Source organism: Bactrocera dorsalis, chromosome 1 (genome assembly GCF_023373825.1).
Source record: "Bactrocera dorsalis isolate Fly_Bdor chromosome 1, ASM2337382v1, whole genome shotgun sequence".
NCBI classification, from domain to species: Eukaryota; Metazoa; Arthropoda; class Insecta; order Diptera; family Tephritidae; genus Bactrocera; species Bactrocera dorsalis.
Genome location: NC_064303.1, coordinates 9,012,770 through 9,033,933, shown reverse-complemented (window position 1 = coordinate 9,033,933; position 21,164 = coordinate 9,012,770). Strand labels below are relative to the sequence as shown.

The following is a 21,164-nucleotide window of genomic DNA, read 5'->3' as shown; positions in this document are numbered from 1 at the left end:
GCTGTGCTTATTGCGATTTCATTTTCAATTTTCTTTAGCTGCTTGCACTCTCTCACACTAAGTGTGTGGGGTCAGCAAGTTAATCTCCAGAAAAGATGCTTATGCTTTCGTTTGCGTTGATTTGCTTTATTTTGCTGCATTTTAACGAATTTATTTTGCCATTTTGCTATATTAAATATAATTATATTTGTAAGTTGGTGGGCAAGGTTACTGATACAGCGGTAGCTGCTTAACATATATGTAGTTAAGTCATCAATATGTTGAAGGGGTCAAGTAAGGCGTAAGCAAGCAGTCAAACTGGGAAGTTGTTTTGCAGAAAAGTGCATTCGATGAACACATGAAATCATATTAATAACATATTTAATTTTTTTCTTCGGAATATATTACTTTTCTGAACTCCTCTCTCCAAAATTTACAATATGGCGCTTAAAAATTTGGCGAAAAAATCGGAAAGAATCAATGCAGTATGCGACAATGTATTATCGAGGTGCAAAAACCAATAGTTGTCGGCTCATAATTCCGCCCTTCTTTAAAGATAAGTTTCGCTCAATTGACGCATAGCACTCAAATACTATTCCTTGTTCACAGGTTGGCCGGTCGGAAGGAATCGTAGAAAACTCTCAACATAACTTTGAGTTTGAAACTGCTTTGACGTGTTTTTTTCGGCTTCGGCTCACTTTTGCCCCATTGTTCAGCAGCTTGATCCTCTTTTTCGGGCCGTGAGCATAAATCAAAGACCCATTGCCAGTAATAATGCGTTTTATCACATTCTAATAGTCGTAAAGCAGTTTTTCACAGACTTCAAAGCGACGCTAAATCGCCAATCGTGCTTTACAATTCATAGCCCAAAATAATCTTTCAAAACGGTCTGCACTGATCCTTCAGATATTACAACGGTGCCAATGAGATCTCCGAGTGTTAATCGTCATATTCTCAAGCGCCAATTTCTATAATTTATTAACGTGCTCCTCATCAGTTGATGTTGATGGCCGCCCTGGACATGGTTCATCGTGTTCTCCACCATTTTTGAATAATTTATCCCAATCAAAAACAATTGCTCGCAACAAACAATTATCAACAAAGATCTTTTCGAACTTCCTGAACGTTTCGGCACCAGAACTTTGATTCCGCACATAAAATTTAGTGGAAGTTCTTTGTTGAATAATTTCACTCAACTTTAAAATCGCCGAAAGCACTTTATGTTCTTAAGAAAGCCAAGCTGATGCTAAATATTAATGAATATTTGGATGTAAGTTTTGGCACAGATGTCACTGATTACCATACCAACCTAGAAAAAATATTTCGACTAAGAAGTTTTTTCGCAAAATTAAGATTTGAAAGTCTAACTATTTTTTGCCCTCACCTCAAAAATGTGTATTTTATTTGAGAAAGATTCAAAACTCTCAATATTTTTATTTTTGAATTTCCCTACGTAAATAGCTTATATTCATAAAGTCGTCGAATATAAGGTCTTTAACAGTTTTAATCTTAATATTCATATGTTGTGCCGTCAGACCTACCTTATTCGAAAAAAGCCTCATAATATTTCACATAAAAAAATCGTGGTGAGTTCGAATACTATAGATACATAATTCTTATCAAAAATACTAGCTTCAACAGAAGTAACTAAAATTTAAAATTGCATCAAAATCTATTTTTGGAAATTAATTTGGAAAGAAAATTTTTTACTCCACGATACCTACAAATACAAATTTTGATTTAGTAAATACTTAACATTTTTATTACAGTTTTATTTTTGGCTTCAATGCAAAATTCAAGTTAAATTTATTGGAATTCTATAGAGCCTTTATAAATCCATTATTTGCCGCTTTCTTAGTTTTTAGCAAATTACTAAAATATTAAAGAAGTTTTACTTTTATGCCAATACATGCACATATGTATATTTGTTGAAAAAATAAATAAATGTGTTTACATATATACAAAAAACGAAAATAAAATGCTTTTCCACATTGTAAACCAATTTTTGTATTATATAAGCAGAAAATTTCAATATAATAAATACCTTAAAAATTTCGTATTTATTCTCCCCAAATTTTATTAATATAGATTTTCAGTATGATTTTAATATTTACTCTTACTTTTCGAATTAAGTAAAGATTTTGCTTTATTGGAAATTTTCCGTGTTTCACTTACACCTTGATTTGATTCTTAAAAGCTTTATGAAACTGACCATTATTGATTCAATAAGAAATACTTTATGTTGCTTATTTTATTACTTTTTGAAATATTTACACAAACTAAAGATCAAGTTATTAAGAGAATAATATTTTGACAGGAAATTTAGTTTACTCACATTTACTTACTTGCAAATTGAAGTAAAGCAGAAAATTTTTAACAGAAATACTTTATTATTGAGGATGGTGAGACGGTGTAATTGAATCTTATGGTTTTTAGTAAATTGTTGATAGACGATATTTATTGTTGCAATCGCTTACAGAGATATGGGTGAAATGCCCATATGAATGTATACAGCAGGAAGCTGCTAGCAATCCAGAGTGATTAAATTATTTTTACTGCAAATTCAAACAATACAAAAACAAGTAAGAAAGGGCTAAGTTCGGGTGCAACCGAACCTTTTTAACTCTTGCGAGTTTAAAGCATCCAAGCCAGGAAATACTTTAAGGTGTAAAACTAATCATATAGAATAAAGTCAGCCGGATGTTCGAAAATCATGATACTAGTTATATAGGGGCTAGACCCAGTTTTCGCCCAAATTTAACCATTTTAGGCTCAAAATATACACTGTTATGAATAAAACACGCTTCCTTACTTATTTTGATTCGGATAACTCACATATTGGCCAATATTTGTGGTACAAAGTCACCCGGAAGTTCGAAAATCTTTATATTAAGTATATGAGGTCTAAGGAAAGTATTGATCCGATTCAACCCATTTTTGACATACAGACATACCGTAATAAGAGACAGATTATTCCCTAATTTCAATTATATATCTTACACATAGCTCGATATTTTCGATCAAAGGTCAACTATAAGTACTGGGGTTCAAGTATTTGGTGCCTAATGTCTGGCAGAGTTATGATTGGATTTGAACAATTTTTGTTCATAAAGTGGCACACACCAAAGGTATTATTCGCGCAAAAATTCTTCCCGTTATATTAATTGCTTCTTTGTTTTTTATACTGGAAACTTAACGAATCAATTGGAATTTAACATTTTGCTATGTGGGAAATAGGCGTGGTTATTGTCCGATTCATATAAAAGTTCATGTGTTTAAAATCTTAAATTTCAATGCTCATTCATTCAAACGCATAGCTTAAGCAACTTCACAATGCAGCCGCATGCTACATACTATAATTGAAAGCCGGACCTTCCTCACCAAATAGGCGCCACATTTACCAAGAACGCAGGGGTTCGGCGAAAACGGCGCTGAGTTTTTGTGTCTGTCATTGGCAAAATTAAATTTCGCATGACTGCACAGAGGTCAATACAAACGCACAGCAAATGATGGGAAGCCATGAGACCAAGAGACAGTGCAGAAGCCCTGCGGTGCTGTGCAGTCGTTTGTCAGCTGGCCAAGGGCTGATTATGCCGAAGCGCGTCTAGTGTTTGTTGTGTATTTAGGCGGTATATAACGCTCATGCAATTTCTGCTATAAATTCTGGGTGCGCAGTGTGTTGCCTGTTGACTTAATAGAGCGCGCTTGCTGGCGCTGCGGACACTGAAGCGCATTGCTAATGCTAGGCCTCGACATTTTGTGCATGCACCCATACATTTGTAGAATAACGTCATAATGTTGTCAAAAAGCTTCCGCGTTTATTCAGCTGGTGGCCCTCCATTGGGTGATTGACAAGTTTCATTGTGTTATTTTGACGGTCTTTTTGTAGGCAACCTAAAACCTAGTGTCATCTGCAGGCACGCTATTATTGGAAATAGAAAGTGGTAGGCATAATTTATGAGGTTCAAGTTTTGCTAAGGCTTTTCAATAACTATAAGGTTATTAGTTTTAGTTATTAGTTAATCTTGTTCTAAGTAAGTGGTTGCGTGGCCTACGTAGATGAACAGGACAATTACCATTCTTTTGGTAACGCATTTTTTGAAAATTTTTATAACTTTTAAAATTGAAGCATACGAGAAACACTCTTTCATGAAATGTCTTCGAAATTATTGTCTCAACAGAAACCATCCATATCAGGGAGGCCTTAGGTAAATCGAAGATAGTTATACCTACAATCAAATTTGACCCGCACTGGCCAATGCGTTTTTGGCCTAAAAATGTGGTAATTTAAAACTATTTTTTCATATAGAAGCAGCAGCGTACACAGGAAAAAATTTCAGGAGGGTTTTTTTGGCGAAAAGGGGATTTGAACCCCTAAAACCCCCTTTGCAAACGACAATGCATAAACAGCTTAAAACTAAGTAAAAGTTAAAACAAGTACTGGCCATTTGTTCATATGAAAGAAATTCATGGTGTACTATACCAAAATATACCCAAAGAATACAGTGACCTTTATTTTGACCGACTTTGATGTAATTTTTTCGTTTAAGATTCCTTTTTTGGAGCACCATTCGCTAGAATTTTGAACAGTTTCGCTGTTATAATTATAAACCCACGTCTCGTAGTTGAGAATATAAGGTTCTCAGTTGATCACAACGATGCCTCTACTACTCGACATAGTTTTTACTGGAGATTCAGTTATTTTGTTACGAATCTACCATTGAACCGCTTTATAACTAAAAAAGCAACCAAGATGGGTTAAGTCGTTCCATAAGAGATGTTGAGATTCTCAACAATCTCTTTGATGTCAATACGGTGATTTCATGTACCATTTCTCCAACTTTTTCGATGCTGTCATCATTATTGAACGTGAATGGACGATTTTCATGAGACACTTTTTCGCTAACGTCACGAACTTCATAGAATGCTTTGCGCCACCTGTGTTCGTGATAATACTTAATTAATATTTTCAACGACTCCGCAGTTGTGAATCCATTAAAAAGACAAACATTTTCCTTTTCCGATTCAAATTTGATCAGATAGTATGCTAGATATTCTAAGTCCTAGTGTTACAGTGTTTAGTATTTGGCATACAAATTTTTCCTCAAGACATGTATCGCATACAAAGCTTGATCCTTGTTAGGTGTAGATTTTTCTGTAGTTTCTTAAGTTATTTTTGATTTTCCTTGGCAGAAATTACAAAATGCGATGAACAATTTGGAGATTCATCTATCTCCCGAGACCATTACTGATACATTCTATACTTTGTTAAGGTTTCTGTCGTGGAACGTGTAGAGTATACTAGAAGTTCTGGATCAATTCCGAACTACATATGGTAGAAGCAAGGACTCTCTTAATATTTTTGTATAAAACTCAATGACCATCCATAGGCATCACCGTGCCCTAAAACGATCCCTGATACAAAGAAGTTACGTGGTCCTGTTTTTAACCAAGGCGCGGTTTTTGTACTTTGAAATTTTTTTATGTGGCTGAAACTCCGCCATTGTTAAAATCATCTAAGAAACAAATCAGTCATAATCTCAGTAAACGTAATTGTTTCTTCAGGCAGAAATTCTCAAATTTTTATGTAGGTCATAGATTTTACTGAAAGCTGAGATATACATATGTACTTGGATACCTAAAGTAATAAGAAAGAACCTAATAAAGAAACCTAAATGGTCACTATGTTAAGAAATAGGTTAAACCAAATTTAAAAGAAAACCTAGTTAAGAAGAAGTTTGGATCGAACTAAGATAAAAGTGCAGGCTGAAAAACTGTCAGGCTTAAAAACATAAAAAAAAAAAAATAAAAAAAAGTTCTAAGTGGGCAAAAGAAAGAGGTCGAGAAGTCTTCATTAGAAAAAACTAGGCTACTTTTTCAAGGTAATTTCCCAATAAGAAGAATTTGACCAAAAAACAACCTGTCTTCCAGCTCATGAAAACGTGAAAATCTGTAAAAGATGGTAAACAATTTAAGAAATAAAGCAGAGCGCTCCATATATACAACAAAAAAGTTCAGCAAATATGCTTTACTTTTAGGCACTTATTTCCTACAGGGTACTCACCGCACAGTCAATAGGTTTCCGCTCATTCCGCTCAATACTTTTGTTGGTATTTTAAAGTATTGTTGTTATTGTCGGAAGCTGTTCACATGCACTTCAATCGACAAGTCATACCATTCCAAGTAATAACTATACCGTTATGCACACATACATATATACATACATACATATATGCCCTCCAGCCGCGCTTATGACAGCGCTAGTCACTCTTCCATAGAAATGGTTGAAACAGGAACTGCCAGCGTTGACTTGGCGAACGACACACATACATTTCAACAAACCAAGCCACCAGTTAACTATTCAACGATAAACTATATCTGTGTGTGCGAGTGTGCAGCCAGTAGTCTACCCGGCGAGCGCTCAATTGCACCGTTGTGCATTGTGTCATGGCTCATCGCAGCTATTTGAGTTTCCGCGCTGCACTGACAGCGGAAAATGATTGTGCTGATGAAGCGAGCTAAACAATGCCAACGAGCAGCAGCGCTAAAGGCAACCAGCACAGCGCTGCTCACAAGCACACACACACAAACATACACATGCTCACATTATCATCCATATTTAGTGCTAATCATAATGGTGCAGTTGATAATGTGGATGGCAGTGATAATATTGCAATATTTAGTGATGACGTCGTAAATGCTAATAATTGCGATGCTGTGCGCTAGATGGCGCTGCAATCATAACAATCATTATAATGACTGTCGCCAGTGTGATTGCGGCTGTTACAGTTAGTTCTGTTTGGCTGCCATATTTTTTTGTTCTATTGTTGTTAGTATTTGTTAGCATTGCCGGTTGTTGGTATTGCCATTAGAACTGTTACTACGAGTACACACAGATATATATTTACGTATGATGGCGGTTCAGCTTGTGGTGGTGCTTCTGGGTAAAGGTAATGGTAATGGTACATGTATAAATATTTCTTTATTTTGGTGTTTATTCGCATTCATAAGTGTACAGTAGGGTTAAGGGGTTACATGGGTTTCACAGTTTCAAAAAATCGAAAATTTTGTTTTTATCTTATTAAATTCTATAACATCTCTAGAATATTTTCCTAAATTTTCAAGTTGATCCGACTAATAGTTTCGGAGATACAGATGTTTTCAAACAACCGATCTTGATGAAACTTTACACAGGTCTTCGAGATATCATTTACAAGGTCTTGAACGAAGGATCTCTTTAAATTAGAACTATTTAAAAAAAAAAAAAATTTGGAAAAATTTTCATCGAAATTTGCAATTTTTTATAAAAACGTCTGCCAAAAATCGAATTTTCATTTTTTTCCTTCGTCCAATACCTAGTTTATTGTCTTTGCTATTTGTGTTGTACAGTAACTTAAAATATTCTTTACGACCAAAAAATGGAATTAAACTGCGAACATTTTTACACGAATATTTCTTTCAACTTGCGATGTGAATTATTTCAACAACAGTACAATGAACCTATTTAAGTTTCTGGCGATGAAGCTCCATCAAAGAGCAATATTTATCGATGGTAAGGTGAATGCAATCGAGTTCGTGTATCTCCCCAAGATGGATTTCAAAAGGGTCATCCAAATCAGTTGTGAAACTGGAAAATATTGATGCTGTTTGAAAAGAGACAATCCGGGATGGTCATGCGACCTATTTTGAGACAACTATAGGCTTTAGTGGTACCATGAACCACTGTATGTGACAGTATGCTAGCGGATCAAAACATAGCTCGTGTCGATTAGTTGAGAGACATGTTAACAAAATACGATAATGGTGCTTCGAAACACGTCTATAATATCGTGGTAGATGATGAATCTTGGATTTATGCGTATGACCTCGAAACTAAGCAGCAGCCGGCTGTATGAGTGTTTCAAGTTGAGCCAAATCTAACAAAACCTGTTCTTGCCTTTTTGTTGGAAAAACTAAACATGCAACCACCAGACCACTGATATAACGCCGATCATAAAATTCTAAGTGGTACAAAGATCTTTTTGGGCCAGTTGTCTTTCAAGAAATCAGGAAGACCAATCGAGGAAGACGGATAGTAATCACTCTTCACTACGTGTGAGCTCTCATACATCGACTGAAACAACTGCATATTTCAGCACGCAAAACATCGACTTGATTAATCATACTCCATATAGTACTGACTTGGCGACGACTTCTTTTTATTCCCGTTCGTAAAAAATAAACTAAGTGTTCAGGGCGGTGATACCAGTCTTGAACTCATTAACAATACGTTCAGAGATGGTCGAACAGTGCCCAACCTCGTCATCAATAGCATCGAGTGTCTTTGTGATAAAACAGCGGAATCACATGAAACTGTAAAGCTGATGAGCTCGCAAGAAAATTTACCTTAAAACCACTATCGGTAGAATGGGAGCGGGTCGATCCTCACGTATCTTGTAATAGATAGCTGGGCTTCACGGAAGCCAGACCAACACTGGGCCAACATCGATACATGCGCCTTTTGGCCCAAGATCGATCGAAAGAAATCTATTGATCGATTTGCCCTCAACAAGGCTAGCCTCTCCCTAGATGTGGAGCTTATAACAGGCCATTGCCTTATTGGCTTCCACGCAGTAAGGCCTGGAATCCTACCAGATGCCATCTGAAGAAGTTGTATGAAAGAAGATGGGGTGGAAATAATTCATGACTTCCTTATTGACTGTCCTGCGTTTGGGAGGTCAAGACTTAAACACTTAAACGCTCTTTAAACAGTCATCTAACTTAAGCTAACCCTATAGTGATCTGATAACGGGAATTTGGAAGAAAGAGCAGGTTCTTCGAATTAAAGTGTATGGAACTTCAGTTCGACTTGTTCTCGAATATAAAAATGACCAGAGACAGACTTTTTGTAAAATTTTTTACATATGTACAAAAATAATATTTTAGAGGATACAAGTTGAGAAAAAAACTAAAATAAAAGTTTGAAACACCCTTATGTACATACACACATACATACAAAGTTATGAGCTCGTTCATATCCATCCGTCTATTGCTGACGCGACATTTGCGCTTTCCGCTTCCTCGCTTTATTAGCTGTGCGGCGAATGGAATGCTACCATATACTTATAGTACATAGCATATGCAGACATATATACGCTATCACAGCATAGCGGCACATAGCACAACTTAGCATAGCACAACATGGCATAGCACAGCACAGTATAACATATCGTTATGGTAAACAGCGTGCGCCAGCGTCAAAGCTGAGTAAAGCACTTTGAAGAGCGATTCAATGGCAAAATGTTTGTTTTCCACTTAAATGAGCAAAATGAAATGTATGCAATGCTGATATGAAATGTAAGTGAGCTGCGTTGATTAGCCATGTTTAGTTACGCATATGCTATATGTCATATATTCATACATACATATATGCGGTTGAAGAGTTCGACATGCATACATATGTGAGGAATATTTTGTTTCACTTGTATTTTGAAAGTAGTTACTTCTTGTTTGAGTTTTTTTTTCATTTGTGAAGGGTATTTAAGCTATAACTTTTTTTTTATAATTTTTCTTAACAATATTAAATCCAAATTTAGATTTTTGCCACTTTAAAACATTACTTTCCCACAAGTTAGCCATCAACTTCAACAAACACATCTATTTCTCCCTATGTAATTCATATCCACATATCAACTTTCATTATAACGATTTTATCACCACCCACTTATACATACATACATAGACATTCAGTGCATATAACCATTAATATCATCATATGTCCACCCACTTGCTCGCTTCTAATGCTCTTTATGTCTGCCACACTTGAGCATTGAATGACTTGCAGCAGCTGCTTTTGCTATTTTCACCACTTGATGTCATAATTGGTCATACTTAGTAAGCAATGATGAGTAGCAACAATGCGACAAAATTGCTTAAGCAGAAAAGTTGTGACAATTTTGTAGTTTTATCATCAACTGTTAGAAAATAGCAGCATGCTCGCTTTATGGGTTGGTTCAACTTTTGTGAATGAGAAAAAAGTGCAATATGGAGTAAAATTTAATAAGTTAGTTAACTATTTTAAGGCATTAAAATTTAATAATAATAATTTAAAGAGTTTAAAGAATTATTTTTGAAAATACAAATATTTCAACGCTTTGTTATTAAGATAACTTGAAACATAACTCCTAATTGTTTCGCTTATAGTCATTCGGAAGTTCAAAAATTATTCTCTTCAGCATACAGATTATCCAATTTCACTACCATATTATGGTATATCCATATTCAAATATATCACCAAAATTTTGCTGATATCTTACATTTTTACTAATATAAACGGTATAAAGTCAACAAGACATTTAAAAACATTTTATTACATAAATGGTGATACAAGTAGAAGTACTTTTTTCAACAGATATTTTTGACTGATCACGTTCAATATTATTTGGCATTTCATCACTAAAAAGCTTACAGGAGCCTATTGAGCATACTATTCGCAACATCATCACTTACCTTGAGACCCACCATTCATTATGGAATCATATTCGACCAATTCCAGTACGCAGTGAACAAAATAACTCAGCTATGGCGGAGCTGAGAGTGTAAATTAAGACCATGGAGGGTTGATTCGGCGCGTTCGCAGCAAATCGGATTAACGTATGGAACGACTTGACACATTTTACGACGAGATCTTAAATTGAAAGCGCACAAAATACAGATTCTGCAAGAACTGAAGTCGCTCGACCTTCCCAAAATGACATTGCACCGCTCTATGTGCTCTTGAAAAGAAGATCTTACGTTTTCGAGCCGAATTTTGTTCACCGATAAGGCTTACATATTTCCGGCTCAATGGGTATGTAGAAAAGCAAAATTGCAACATTTGGGACGAAGAGCAACCTGAAGAGATTCAAGAAAAAACAACGGTTTAGTGTGATTTGTGAACCGGTGGAATCATCGGTCTTTATTTCTTTAAAAATGATGCCGATGAGAACGTAACTGTCAATTGCGACCGTTATTGCACCATGATAACCAAATAGTCTGATGAAGAGGCATCAAATAGCCTGAGATGAAACTCGTGATCCCATCGACATTTAGTTTCAACAAGAGAAAGCCACTTTCCACAAACCACATCAATCAATGAATTTATTGAGAGAACACTTCGATGAGCACTTTTTGGGCCGGTCAATTTTACACTAAAATCGTGTGATATCACACCATTAGACTTTTTCTTGTAGGGATGTGTAAAGAAAAAAATTTTGAAAATTTTGCTTCGATTCAGGCCTTGAAGCAAAACATCACGCATGTCATTCGCCAGTTACCAGCCGGAATGATCCAGCGAGTTATCGAAAATTGGACTGAACGAAGATGAACCATCTGAGACGTGGGCGCCGCCAACATTTGAAAGGAATAATCTTTGAAAAAATAAATGCCAAAGAATGTTCCTCGAAATTGATCACTCTTTTTAGTTAGGGGAAGTGTCCAGTCGAATTTCTTTACTTTCAGCAAGTATTACGAGTCAAAAGAATTAAAAATAAATTATCTTTGAATTTTATTAAGATAGCATGCATATTGGTCGTTATATATGGTGTAAAGCCAACAGGAAGCATAGAAATCCTGTCAAGAAAATATTTTGAACTAATTTTATTAAGGTTTCTTCCGAATTGACAAATATGTTTATTATAAATTGAAATTATTAGTCGTGGTACTTGAGGTTCTCAAGTTCATTTCATGTTCGCCTTTAATGTTATAATCCGATTTCGATTATTTTCACAAGGTGCTTCCTTTACTGTATAATTCTCAGTTAAAAGGTGCCTCTCGCACGGTTTTATACTCCCATATCTTCGCTGGTACTTGATTTATATATCGTAACAGAAAATTATCTGATGTAGCTTAAAACGGAGTCGTATAGAATATAGGCCTGACTCTTTGCTAACTTGGTCAATATTTCAACTGTAGCAAGACAATATATATAGCATATTGTGTTCCAAGTTTCAACCAAGTTTGGTTGCACTTTTGGTAGCTTTGAACATAACCATTTTATAGTGAAAATCTCTAATCTAACCTTATAGTTTGATTTCACCAATTTTCACAATAAATCAGAAATATGCGTTTTCTTAAAGTTTGATTGATGAAACATTAGTAGTTAGAAATATATGCATATTAAACGTGGTAGAGGGCGAAACCACACCTTTTTACTTTTTTCCACCTAGAGTCTCTACCGTATATCGCATATAGGCAAAATTGGACTAATGTCACGGTTCCTGACTGAGCATGAAAGTCATTTTATGTCGTTATAGACTTAACTTTTTGCCTGTACCCCAATTGGGAACTGTGTCAGTAGTCCGATTTTTGCCCATATGCATTATTCACCTCCTCGAAGTAATACGATTAAATATTAAAAACCATGTTTTTTGACATATGTTAAGGAGCCCAATCAATTAGATCAGAAGCCTTAAAAATGCTAAAAAATAAAGAAATTCATTTTGGATTGAAATCCGAAAAATCCAACGAAAGATAAATTCTGCCACAACTACGAGTTCTACACAAAAAAGTTTTAGGGCAAAGTGTGAAGGTAATGCAAAAGGTCTATAACTTTTGCTTTACACTTTTTTCACATAAGCTCACAATTTTTGTGAAATTTTAAATATCAATTTTTTTTCGGTATTTTCATTGTCTTGCAAAAAAAATGTTCACGAAATATGGTCTAAACTTATCTTTTTAAGTACCAAACCCACTGCATTATTTTATAGTTAAGATATTAAAACTTCTTTCGAGCTATACGAATTTTAGGAGACAAAATTCGACCAAAATTTGGTTTGAAATTTAATTTTTATTAATCAACGAAATTTTGTATTTTTTTAGTATTTTTCGACCGTGTCATTGTCTTCCAGTAGCGAAGTTTTTGTTTAAGTCAAAATCTTTACCGTATTAGAGGTTTTTTTATTTAAGCACCATAGGTACCATGGGAGGTCTCATTTAATTTTATAACGATTTTTTTGGGTTTCAGTAAGCATACTTAAATTATGTATAAATATACCTTCATGTTATCAAATAATTGATAACAGTTTTTTTAACTCCAAAATCTCTTTCTTCGGTCACCCACACTTGTTGTGCTCCTTAAATGTATTCAAATTACTTCCGCGAAGCAATAACAGCATCTTTTTTTTTATTAAAAATATTTAAATTTTACAACATATTAGTGCCATTTCCTTTAAAAAAGTTTTCAACGCCATAAAGAGGTGATGACACATCATCAAAGCGCACGTTCTCAACCTAATTCACACGCGCTCACCTATAAAGCTACAAACACATATATCCACACACTGACATAGAAAACACGTGCGACAACCCTTTGAAGTATCTAAATAACGGTAAGCATTTGTGAGTCATTTGAAGTCACTTAAAAGGCATCACAACTGACACATTTTCACCGTTAGACACAAAAAGCCAAAAGTGTTGCGCACAGCAGCAAAAAGTTGCATAGTTAATGCCACAGACATGCAAAACAAAAGGCTTAGTGTTGTAATTGTATGCGAAAATTTTACTTTCTTGCCCCACAAAATGTATGAAAGTGTACAACGAGCGGTTTTTAAATGCTGCCTTCTGCACATTTTTCACCAAAACTTGGGTGCGGCAGTGAGGTTGCCATAAAAATTTCTAAAAAATTTCGCAAACTCATATTATGCTGCAAGAGCAACTGTAAGCGACATAAAGCAAGAAAAAAGAACAAAGTTATACAAAAAAGACGTATAAAGTGAGGACTCATGTGTGTCATCAAAAATTTTGAATTTGAATTTTCTTTAGTCAAATGTTACTCATACGCCGTGTGCGGCACACGAAAGAGGTGATGCGGCGAATATAGTTGAATGAGTCGGCTAAAACGATATGCTTGTGCGCGTGTGTGACAAGCCAAGTCAGAAATAGTTACATAGTCACCAACACACATGCATACATATATACTTATTTACATATGTAAATACATATATATTTACAGCGATATACATATACATATATGTAAACCAAAACGCTTACTAACGCTTGTGCTTAGCTCTTCAAATATTTTCAAGCATAACTCTTTGTAAAAATGCAACAGCATACACATACGTACAGCTTGCCGTACATACACAACCATAGATTTACACATTCGCACATACATGTATGCGGTTTATTTGCTTAGCTTTTTATGGTGCTTACCAAAAACGGATTCAACGCCGTTTTACACACTCAGCTTGTTTGCATAATGTGCGAAAAATCCGCATATAAAAATGTGCCGTTATTAAGAGTAAAAGTGTTTGCTGAAACCCGTATGAATTTGCTGAAGTCGCATTTTGGTTATTTTTAGGCTTTAATGTTTTTGTGCTAATTTTGTGTGGAAATGTTCTTTGTTTATAAAAGTAAATTGAAATTTACTTTGAGAGCTTGCATCTTGATATATTTATTCTTGTTTGAAATGCTACCAAATAAATAAATGACAAAAATTTAACACAAATTTCTCTTCTATCTCCCTTTCCACAAATTTCCTCAAATCAATCAATCTGATATGACAGGTTAAAAAATGTTTTTAGTGATTACTTCTTACTTTTTTCTTATTTGATCAAATTTCAGCCAAAAATACTACATTTTCAAAAAACGTTGCTGAGCCCATGTAAGCACGACAACGCTTGAGAAATTTTCCATAAATTTGTTATAAGCCTCGGCTGAGATTACATTCAATATCTTTAGGAAATTTTGTGTTTCTTGGCTTCGACTCAGTTTTGGTGCGCCATTCACCAGATTGTTTCGTTTTCATATTCATAAGCCCACGTCTTATTGACAGTAATGATTCATTTAATGAATGAAAGATCCTCTTCTACGTTATGAAGCATATTTTGGTTACCGCTACTCGACGTCGTTCTTGTGAAAGTTTCAGATCTTTTGGCGCCAAATGTGCATTAATACCTTCATACCCAAAACATTAACCAAAATGTGTTGAGTCGAGTAGTAAAAGATGCTAACATCCACTGTTAACTCGTTAATTCGAATGCAACCATCTTCAAGTTCTCTTTCTCTAATCTTTGCGATATTCGATGTTATCGTCTTTAACAGAGGTAGATAGAAGATTCGATGATGAGAAAAGTTTTCCTTGATTTAAAGACTTTTACTTAATGCTTTGTGCCACCCCAATGCCTTTCTCTGTGATAAATCCGTATTTTAAATTTAAAACGAATGCTGCCTGGTGGAGTATTAAAAGTTTTCAAATAATTTCCATAACTCAGCGGTATATGTAGGTCATTGCTAAGAACGCCTATTTTTTAAAATCAAGGCAGCTAGTCACATTTCTTTGAAATAACAAATTATATCGACTGCTTAATAGTTCGACGAAATATATTTACAATTGTTTTCTATCTATTTTTACAGTACAATGACTCATTCACTCATGACACTGGACATCTCCGGCAACAAAATGCAGCACATACCGCTGGAAGCATTGCAGAAATTGCATTCGTTAACGCGACTTGTGGCACAGAGGTGAGTTTTTTCGCTCTTTTATAAAAGTATAATATTTTACGAGGGCTGTTATATATATTTCTGGCCTAATAATGAAAATAGGCATATTGATCGTTTTTTTTTGTTGGATTTGGCTCGTCTTTTGAAAGACCCACACGGTCGATTGCTGTTTTGTTTCGGGCTCATACGCATAAATCCATGATTCGTCACATGTGACGATCTTATAAACGTCTTTTGAGGCACCGCGATCGTATTTTTTCAGCATTTCTTTACACCAATCCACACGAGCATTTTTTTGAGCGATTGTCAAATTGTGCGGCATCCAACGAGAACAAACCTTTTTTACGGCCAGGTGTTCATGCAATATCGAAATGCATAAGCATGCTTCTATCTGAAGGTATGTTACATGACGGTCTTGCATTATCAGTTCACGTACGGCATCGGTGTTTTCTGGCACAAGGGCTATTTTTGGACGACCTTCACGGAATTCGTCTTTGAGCGAGCGTCGGCCACGGAAGAATTCGTTGTACCAGTTTTTCACAGTGCTATAGGATGGTGCTTCATAGCCATACAAACACTTAGTGTTGCCTAGTCCAGAAATATATATAGCAACCTACGTATTTTTGAAAACTCAATTTCTATTAACAAAATTATTTTCATATTTTCATATATAAATAGTTCACTCAGTAGGCCGAATGTGTTGAGTAAGTTAAGCGTAGTGCGCGTAGAAACACATTTTTTTCAGAATCTGAATTTTCGCAAAAAATTTTAACGATTTGTAAACCTTGTTCCATGATTAAATGCCAAACAATAATGAACAAAAGTAACATGACAGCTTGACACGACTCATGCCCTGATCTGTCAAAAAAACTGTCTACTTAGATCATCGGTTAGATTGAATTTTTAATTAACAGAAATTTGTCAAATTATCTGGGATTTGAATGTTTTAGCATTTCTTGCAGTCATGAAATTTTCATCTCCATACACTGTCGGCTTCGCTGAACCTTGGCATATAAGTACATAGTTCTAACACAGATGACAGTTCTTTTCTTCCTTAACAAATAATGTGCATCATTGACTATCTGCACTTACTGAACTCAAGCTTCTGTTCAGATAAACCTAAGCGAGACAGAAGTTTTCCGAATTAATTCGTTGTTACTGCTCAGTTATTTATTTTTAGTGATTCCTGTTCAAAATGACTTCCCATTTTAGTCAGATTTATCTTACCATATTATGTTTTCGAGTCTATAATCAAACAAACTAATTTCTTGTCCTCTAAACGCTGCCATCATATAAAAAAAAGGAACCACATAACGACGCTGGAGGGCAACTGGGAGGCGCTCTTCGACACGCTGCGCTCACTACACCTCTCCGGCAACGACATCACCGAGGTATCACCGTTTGGACTGCATGAAAACGGCAACGGCTTGATCGGCGGTAACAACGGCGCCAGTAGTCATCCCTCCAGTTTGGCAGCCATCACGCGGCATGATGAGCTGGCGACGACGAAAAGTGCGCACAACAGCGCGCGAAATACACCGAACGAACTCGGCAGCATGGGGGGCCACACGTCGAGTACTAGTAACCACATTGCGCTCAGTAAACCCTTCAGTCGGCTGCAAAAGTTGCTCTGGTTGGACCTGTCTAATAATCGCATCTATCACATAGCGCCCAACTTCCTGCCACGCTCGCTGGTCACCATCGATCTCTCGAGCAATCTGCTCACCGTTTTTCCACAACAACTCTTCGAGCATCTACATGGGTTGCGTATTGTGTCGCTGCGTGATAATTTGTTGCGTAGCGTGCAGACAAAAGAGTTGCGTCTGGTGCGCATGCGGCTGGAGAAGCTCGATTTGGGTATGAATCTGGTGGAGACGCTGGAATCGGACTGGTTTCAGAACAACTACTCGGATGTGCATGTGCGCGCTTTGAATCTGGAGAAGAACTTCATACGGCAGCTGCCACCGGCGGTGTTCAAGGGCACCGGTATAGTGCACCTAGTGTTGGCTTTCAATGCCATTGAGCGCATACATGTGACCGCCTTTGAGGGCATAACAGAAACGCTGGAGTACTTAGATCTAGAGCGCAATGAGCTGAACGCTGTGCCAGGTGCGATCAGCACGTTGCATAAACTGAAGTATCTATACCTCGCTTCGAATAATATCTGTCAGTTGACCAATCTGCCGGAGAATACGGATAATCTGCGCGTGCTCAGCTTGAGCGGTAACAATTTCACGATGATACCGGTGCTGGCATTGCGCAACTACACGCAGCTCTCATACCTCAACATGGGCTATAATCTAGTTTCGGACATACCGGAGGGCATTTTCGCCGTAGACAATTGGGGCGCCAATCTGCAGACGATACTGCTGCGCAATAATAAAATAACGCACTTGCATTTGGGCTCGTTTTACGGCTTGGAGCAAATACAGGAGATCAGTTTGAGCTTCAACGACATTAATATACACCATCCGTTGGTGTTTGAGAATGTCTCACGCACTTTGAAGATACTCGAACTCTCCTTTGCGGTCTTCCCAGCGCGCAGCTTGGAGTCCATCGATCCGCTCGAAGCGCTGCTGCCGCTCTCGCAGCTGATGTGGCTCGGTTTGGACAATAATAACCTGAAGACGCTATCCAATGAATCCTTTGCATATATGCGTGAATTGAGCTACATCAATTTGGCATTCAATCAGCTGAAGCAGCTGCCGCGTGGACTCTTCCTACCCGACGTGCATAGTCACCTAGTAGAGATCGATCTCTCGTACAACTCTTTAGAGGTTATCACACGCAATACCTTCCACAGTCTGGGCGATCTGCAGACGCTCAATTTGCAATCGAACAAGCTGAAGCTGCTTGAGAAGCACGCGTTCCACAACTTGGAGTTTCTGCGTTACATCGATTTGTCCTACAATCAGTTGGCGAATATCTCGCACGGCGCATTCACGGTGCTGCCCAACCTTGCTGCTTTGGATTTGATGCAGAATAACCTTTGTACGCTCTCACTGAAAATGTTCCATTTTGTCTCGAATACCAGCACGCCGCTGCGTCTCAATGTCACCTACAATCAGATTGCGCACTTTGAGGATGAACTCAGCTCGTATATGTATATCTATAACCTGGACATTAGTCACAATGCGATCAGTAAAACCGAGAGCTTTGCGAACCTGGCGAATACGCTGCGCTTTCTCAATCTCGCGCACAATACAATCGGCAGTTTGGCCAATCACGCCTTCGGTGATCTAGAATTCCTTGAAATACTCGATCTCTCTTACAATAATATCACGACTTTGCGTCGACGCAGTTTTCAGGGCTTAAATAGTCTGCAAGAGCTGGATCTCGGCTACAATGGACTCGAACAGCTACAAGTCGAGCAATTTTCGAACTTACGCAAGCTGCGCATACTGTGCGTACGTGGCAATCGTTTGCGCGCGCTGCCACGTGAAGTCTTCATGAACACGCGACTCGAGTATTTGGACATTTCGGAGAACCAGTTATCTGTGTGGCCGGTGCCGGCCTTCTCCGATGTCGGCTTTACGCTGCGCAGCATACAAATGGCGCAGAATACGCTGGAGTACTTGGACTCCAGCATGTTTGTGAACTCACAATTCCTCTACGACATCAATCTGGCTTGCAATCGCATCACCGTGTTGCCGGATAACACCTTCACCTTTCTCAATAATCTCACCAACTTAGAGCTCTCACAGAATCCACTAGTAACCACCAACCTCAAGGAGGTCTTTCTGCATACGCCACGTTTACGACTTCTGAAAATACGCCGCATGGGTCTCTATGTGCTGCCGCAGCTCAGTCTGCCATATCTCTCACATCTCGATGTCAGCGGCAACTATCTACAAGAGCTCACCTCACTACATGAAATGCGTCAGTTGCGTCATGTGAATGTCTCACATAATAAAATCGTTAACGCCAGCAGCGTTGCCGAACACCTACCGACTTCGGTGCGTGTGCTCGATCTGGCGCACAACCCGCTGCGTCGCATTACCGCGCACGACCTCGTCGCCTTGCGTCATCTCACCGATCTCAATCTGCTCGACGTGAAGGTGGTCAATCCGATAGTGTTCAGTAAACTGCGCTCACTGCGCAAACTACATTTGACGTCACATCAGAATTTGGGTGAGCTCGTGGCGCGCATACCGGGCCTACAGGAATTACGCGTACACTGCGTGGAGACGAGTATTGGTTCGCACCTCCTCTCAAAGCTGCTGAACAATACCAAATTACAGCTGCTCGAGCTGTACGGCGGCAATGTGCAAACAATAGCGCCAGATGCGCTCGAGGGTTTGGCACGTAACCAACACTTGTTGGTGAAAATCTCACATACTAAAATTTCCGATTTGCCGCCGGGCATTTTTTATACGCTACGCGCTGTGCCACAGCTGTCCATCGATATATCCAATAACAAAATCAATGCGCTAGCGGCGGACAGCTTCTATCCGAACAAGACCTACTGGGATACCGTGGGCACACGCAGTATCATCGGCGGCTTGGACACGTCGAATAATCCACTGGAGTGCGAATGTGGCCTGGTGTGGTTCGGCCATTGGTTGCGGCGTTGGCTGCGCGAGTCGGCGCAAATAAAAGTGATACAGAAGGACGAGATGAAAAGAATGGTGCAGGTGAGTAAGCACTCTTGCTTAGAGTATAATATTTCCTTATTTAATATTTCGTGTTGTATGTATTTTCTAATTTGCCAAATTCTTTTTATGTTTCGTTACCATGCACGAAGTTACCGCTACCCGCATACGTTCTGCGCGTAAGCCTTTTTATTTCTCTTACAAACTCTTTTTATACACTCTCACTCTCTCTACACATTTCAATACCATAATATGCTTATATATTTTTCTCTTTCTTCTCTACTCTCAACACATGCAGCGTGCGCGCTCGAACACGTGCCACGATCCAACCACGGGTCGTCGTCTGCCCATACTGGAGATATTTCCCGAAGATCTGCTGTGCCAGGCGAGCGCACTCAGCAGTTCGAGTGAACGTCTCTTTCTGCTCTCATTTGCGGCGATTGTCTTGCCGCTCTTCACAATGTCACTTTGATAATTGGACGCCTAGAGTTGCTAATGCGTATGTAAAGTACTAAGTTAAGAGTTGCCATATAAAACTAAATATATTATATAATAATATACTTTAAACTGGAATGGTTCTTGCTTTAACTGTTGAAAGTGGATGAAGTTTGAAAACTAAAATATTGTTAGCTTGAGAAATATGTAAATTGCTGTAAATTTACTGCGGTAAAGTGTTAATTATATTATGTAAGAAGTGTAAATTTGATAGTTTAAGTAAGATAGAGATATACATAGTATATGTACAATAAATTTTAAGCGACAATTTGCTGAGAAGTTATTATTTTTTTAATGTAGTTTTTGTGTTTCGTGGTAGAAGGATAAGAAAGACGTGCAAATATGTGCTGACAAGTCAAAGAAGCTGAAGTGTGTTTGAAGAAAATATTTTTTGAATCTTTTGATATTTATACTTTCGTCTTTTTACAGAATGATTATAGCTGCTCAAGCCACAGTTATTAGCAGAATATGAAACCTATAATAAATTTGCTTAATATAGAAACCTTTAGTAAGATTTACTACCAAAATTTATTCAACCCAACTTAAGCTTATTTGCCTTGCCAGCACCAGAACTTGGTTAAAAATATATGCATCCGTTAATAAAAGAAGCAAATATATACACAGCAGGTGGCAACT

At 37.5% G+C, this 21,164-nt stretch overlaps 1 protein-coding gene across 2 annotated transcripts in view; it reads left to right on the top strand.

The window, feature by feature from the left end:
• LOC105222292 (chaoptin) overlaps positions 1 to 20,835 on the top strand; it is a 269,127-nt gene extending 248,292 nt beyond the window's left edge. The window contains exons 5-8 of one of the 2 annotated variants that reach the window (XM_049446749.1): positions 15,352 to 15,462; positions 16,745 to 20,075; positions 20,186 to 20,212; positions 20,332 to 20,835. In XM_049446749.1, coding sequence (XP_049302706.1) covers positions 15,352 to 15,462; positions 16,745 to 20,075; positions 20,186 to 20,212; positions 20,332 to 20,505 — 3,643 coding nt within the window. In that variant the 3' untranslated portion in view covers positions 20,506 to 20,835. The remainder of the gene's footprint in view (positions 1 to 15,351; positions 15,463 to 16,744; positions 20,076 to 20,185; positions 20,213 to 20,331) is intronic. The other variant, XM_049446750.1, reaches the window with a different exon arrangement.
• Positions 20,836 to 21,164: the final 329 nt, after the last annotated feature.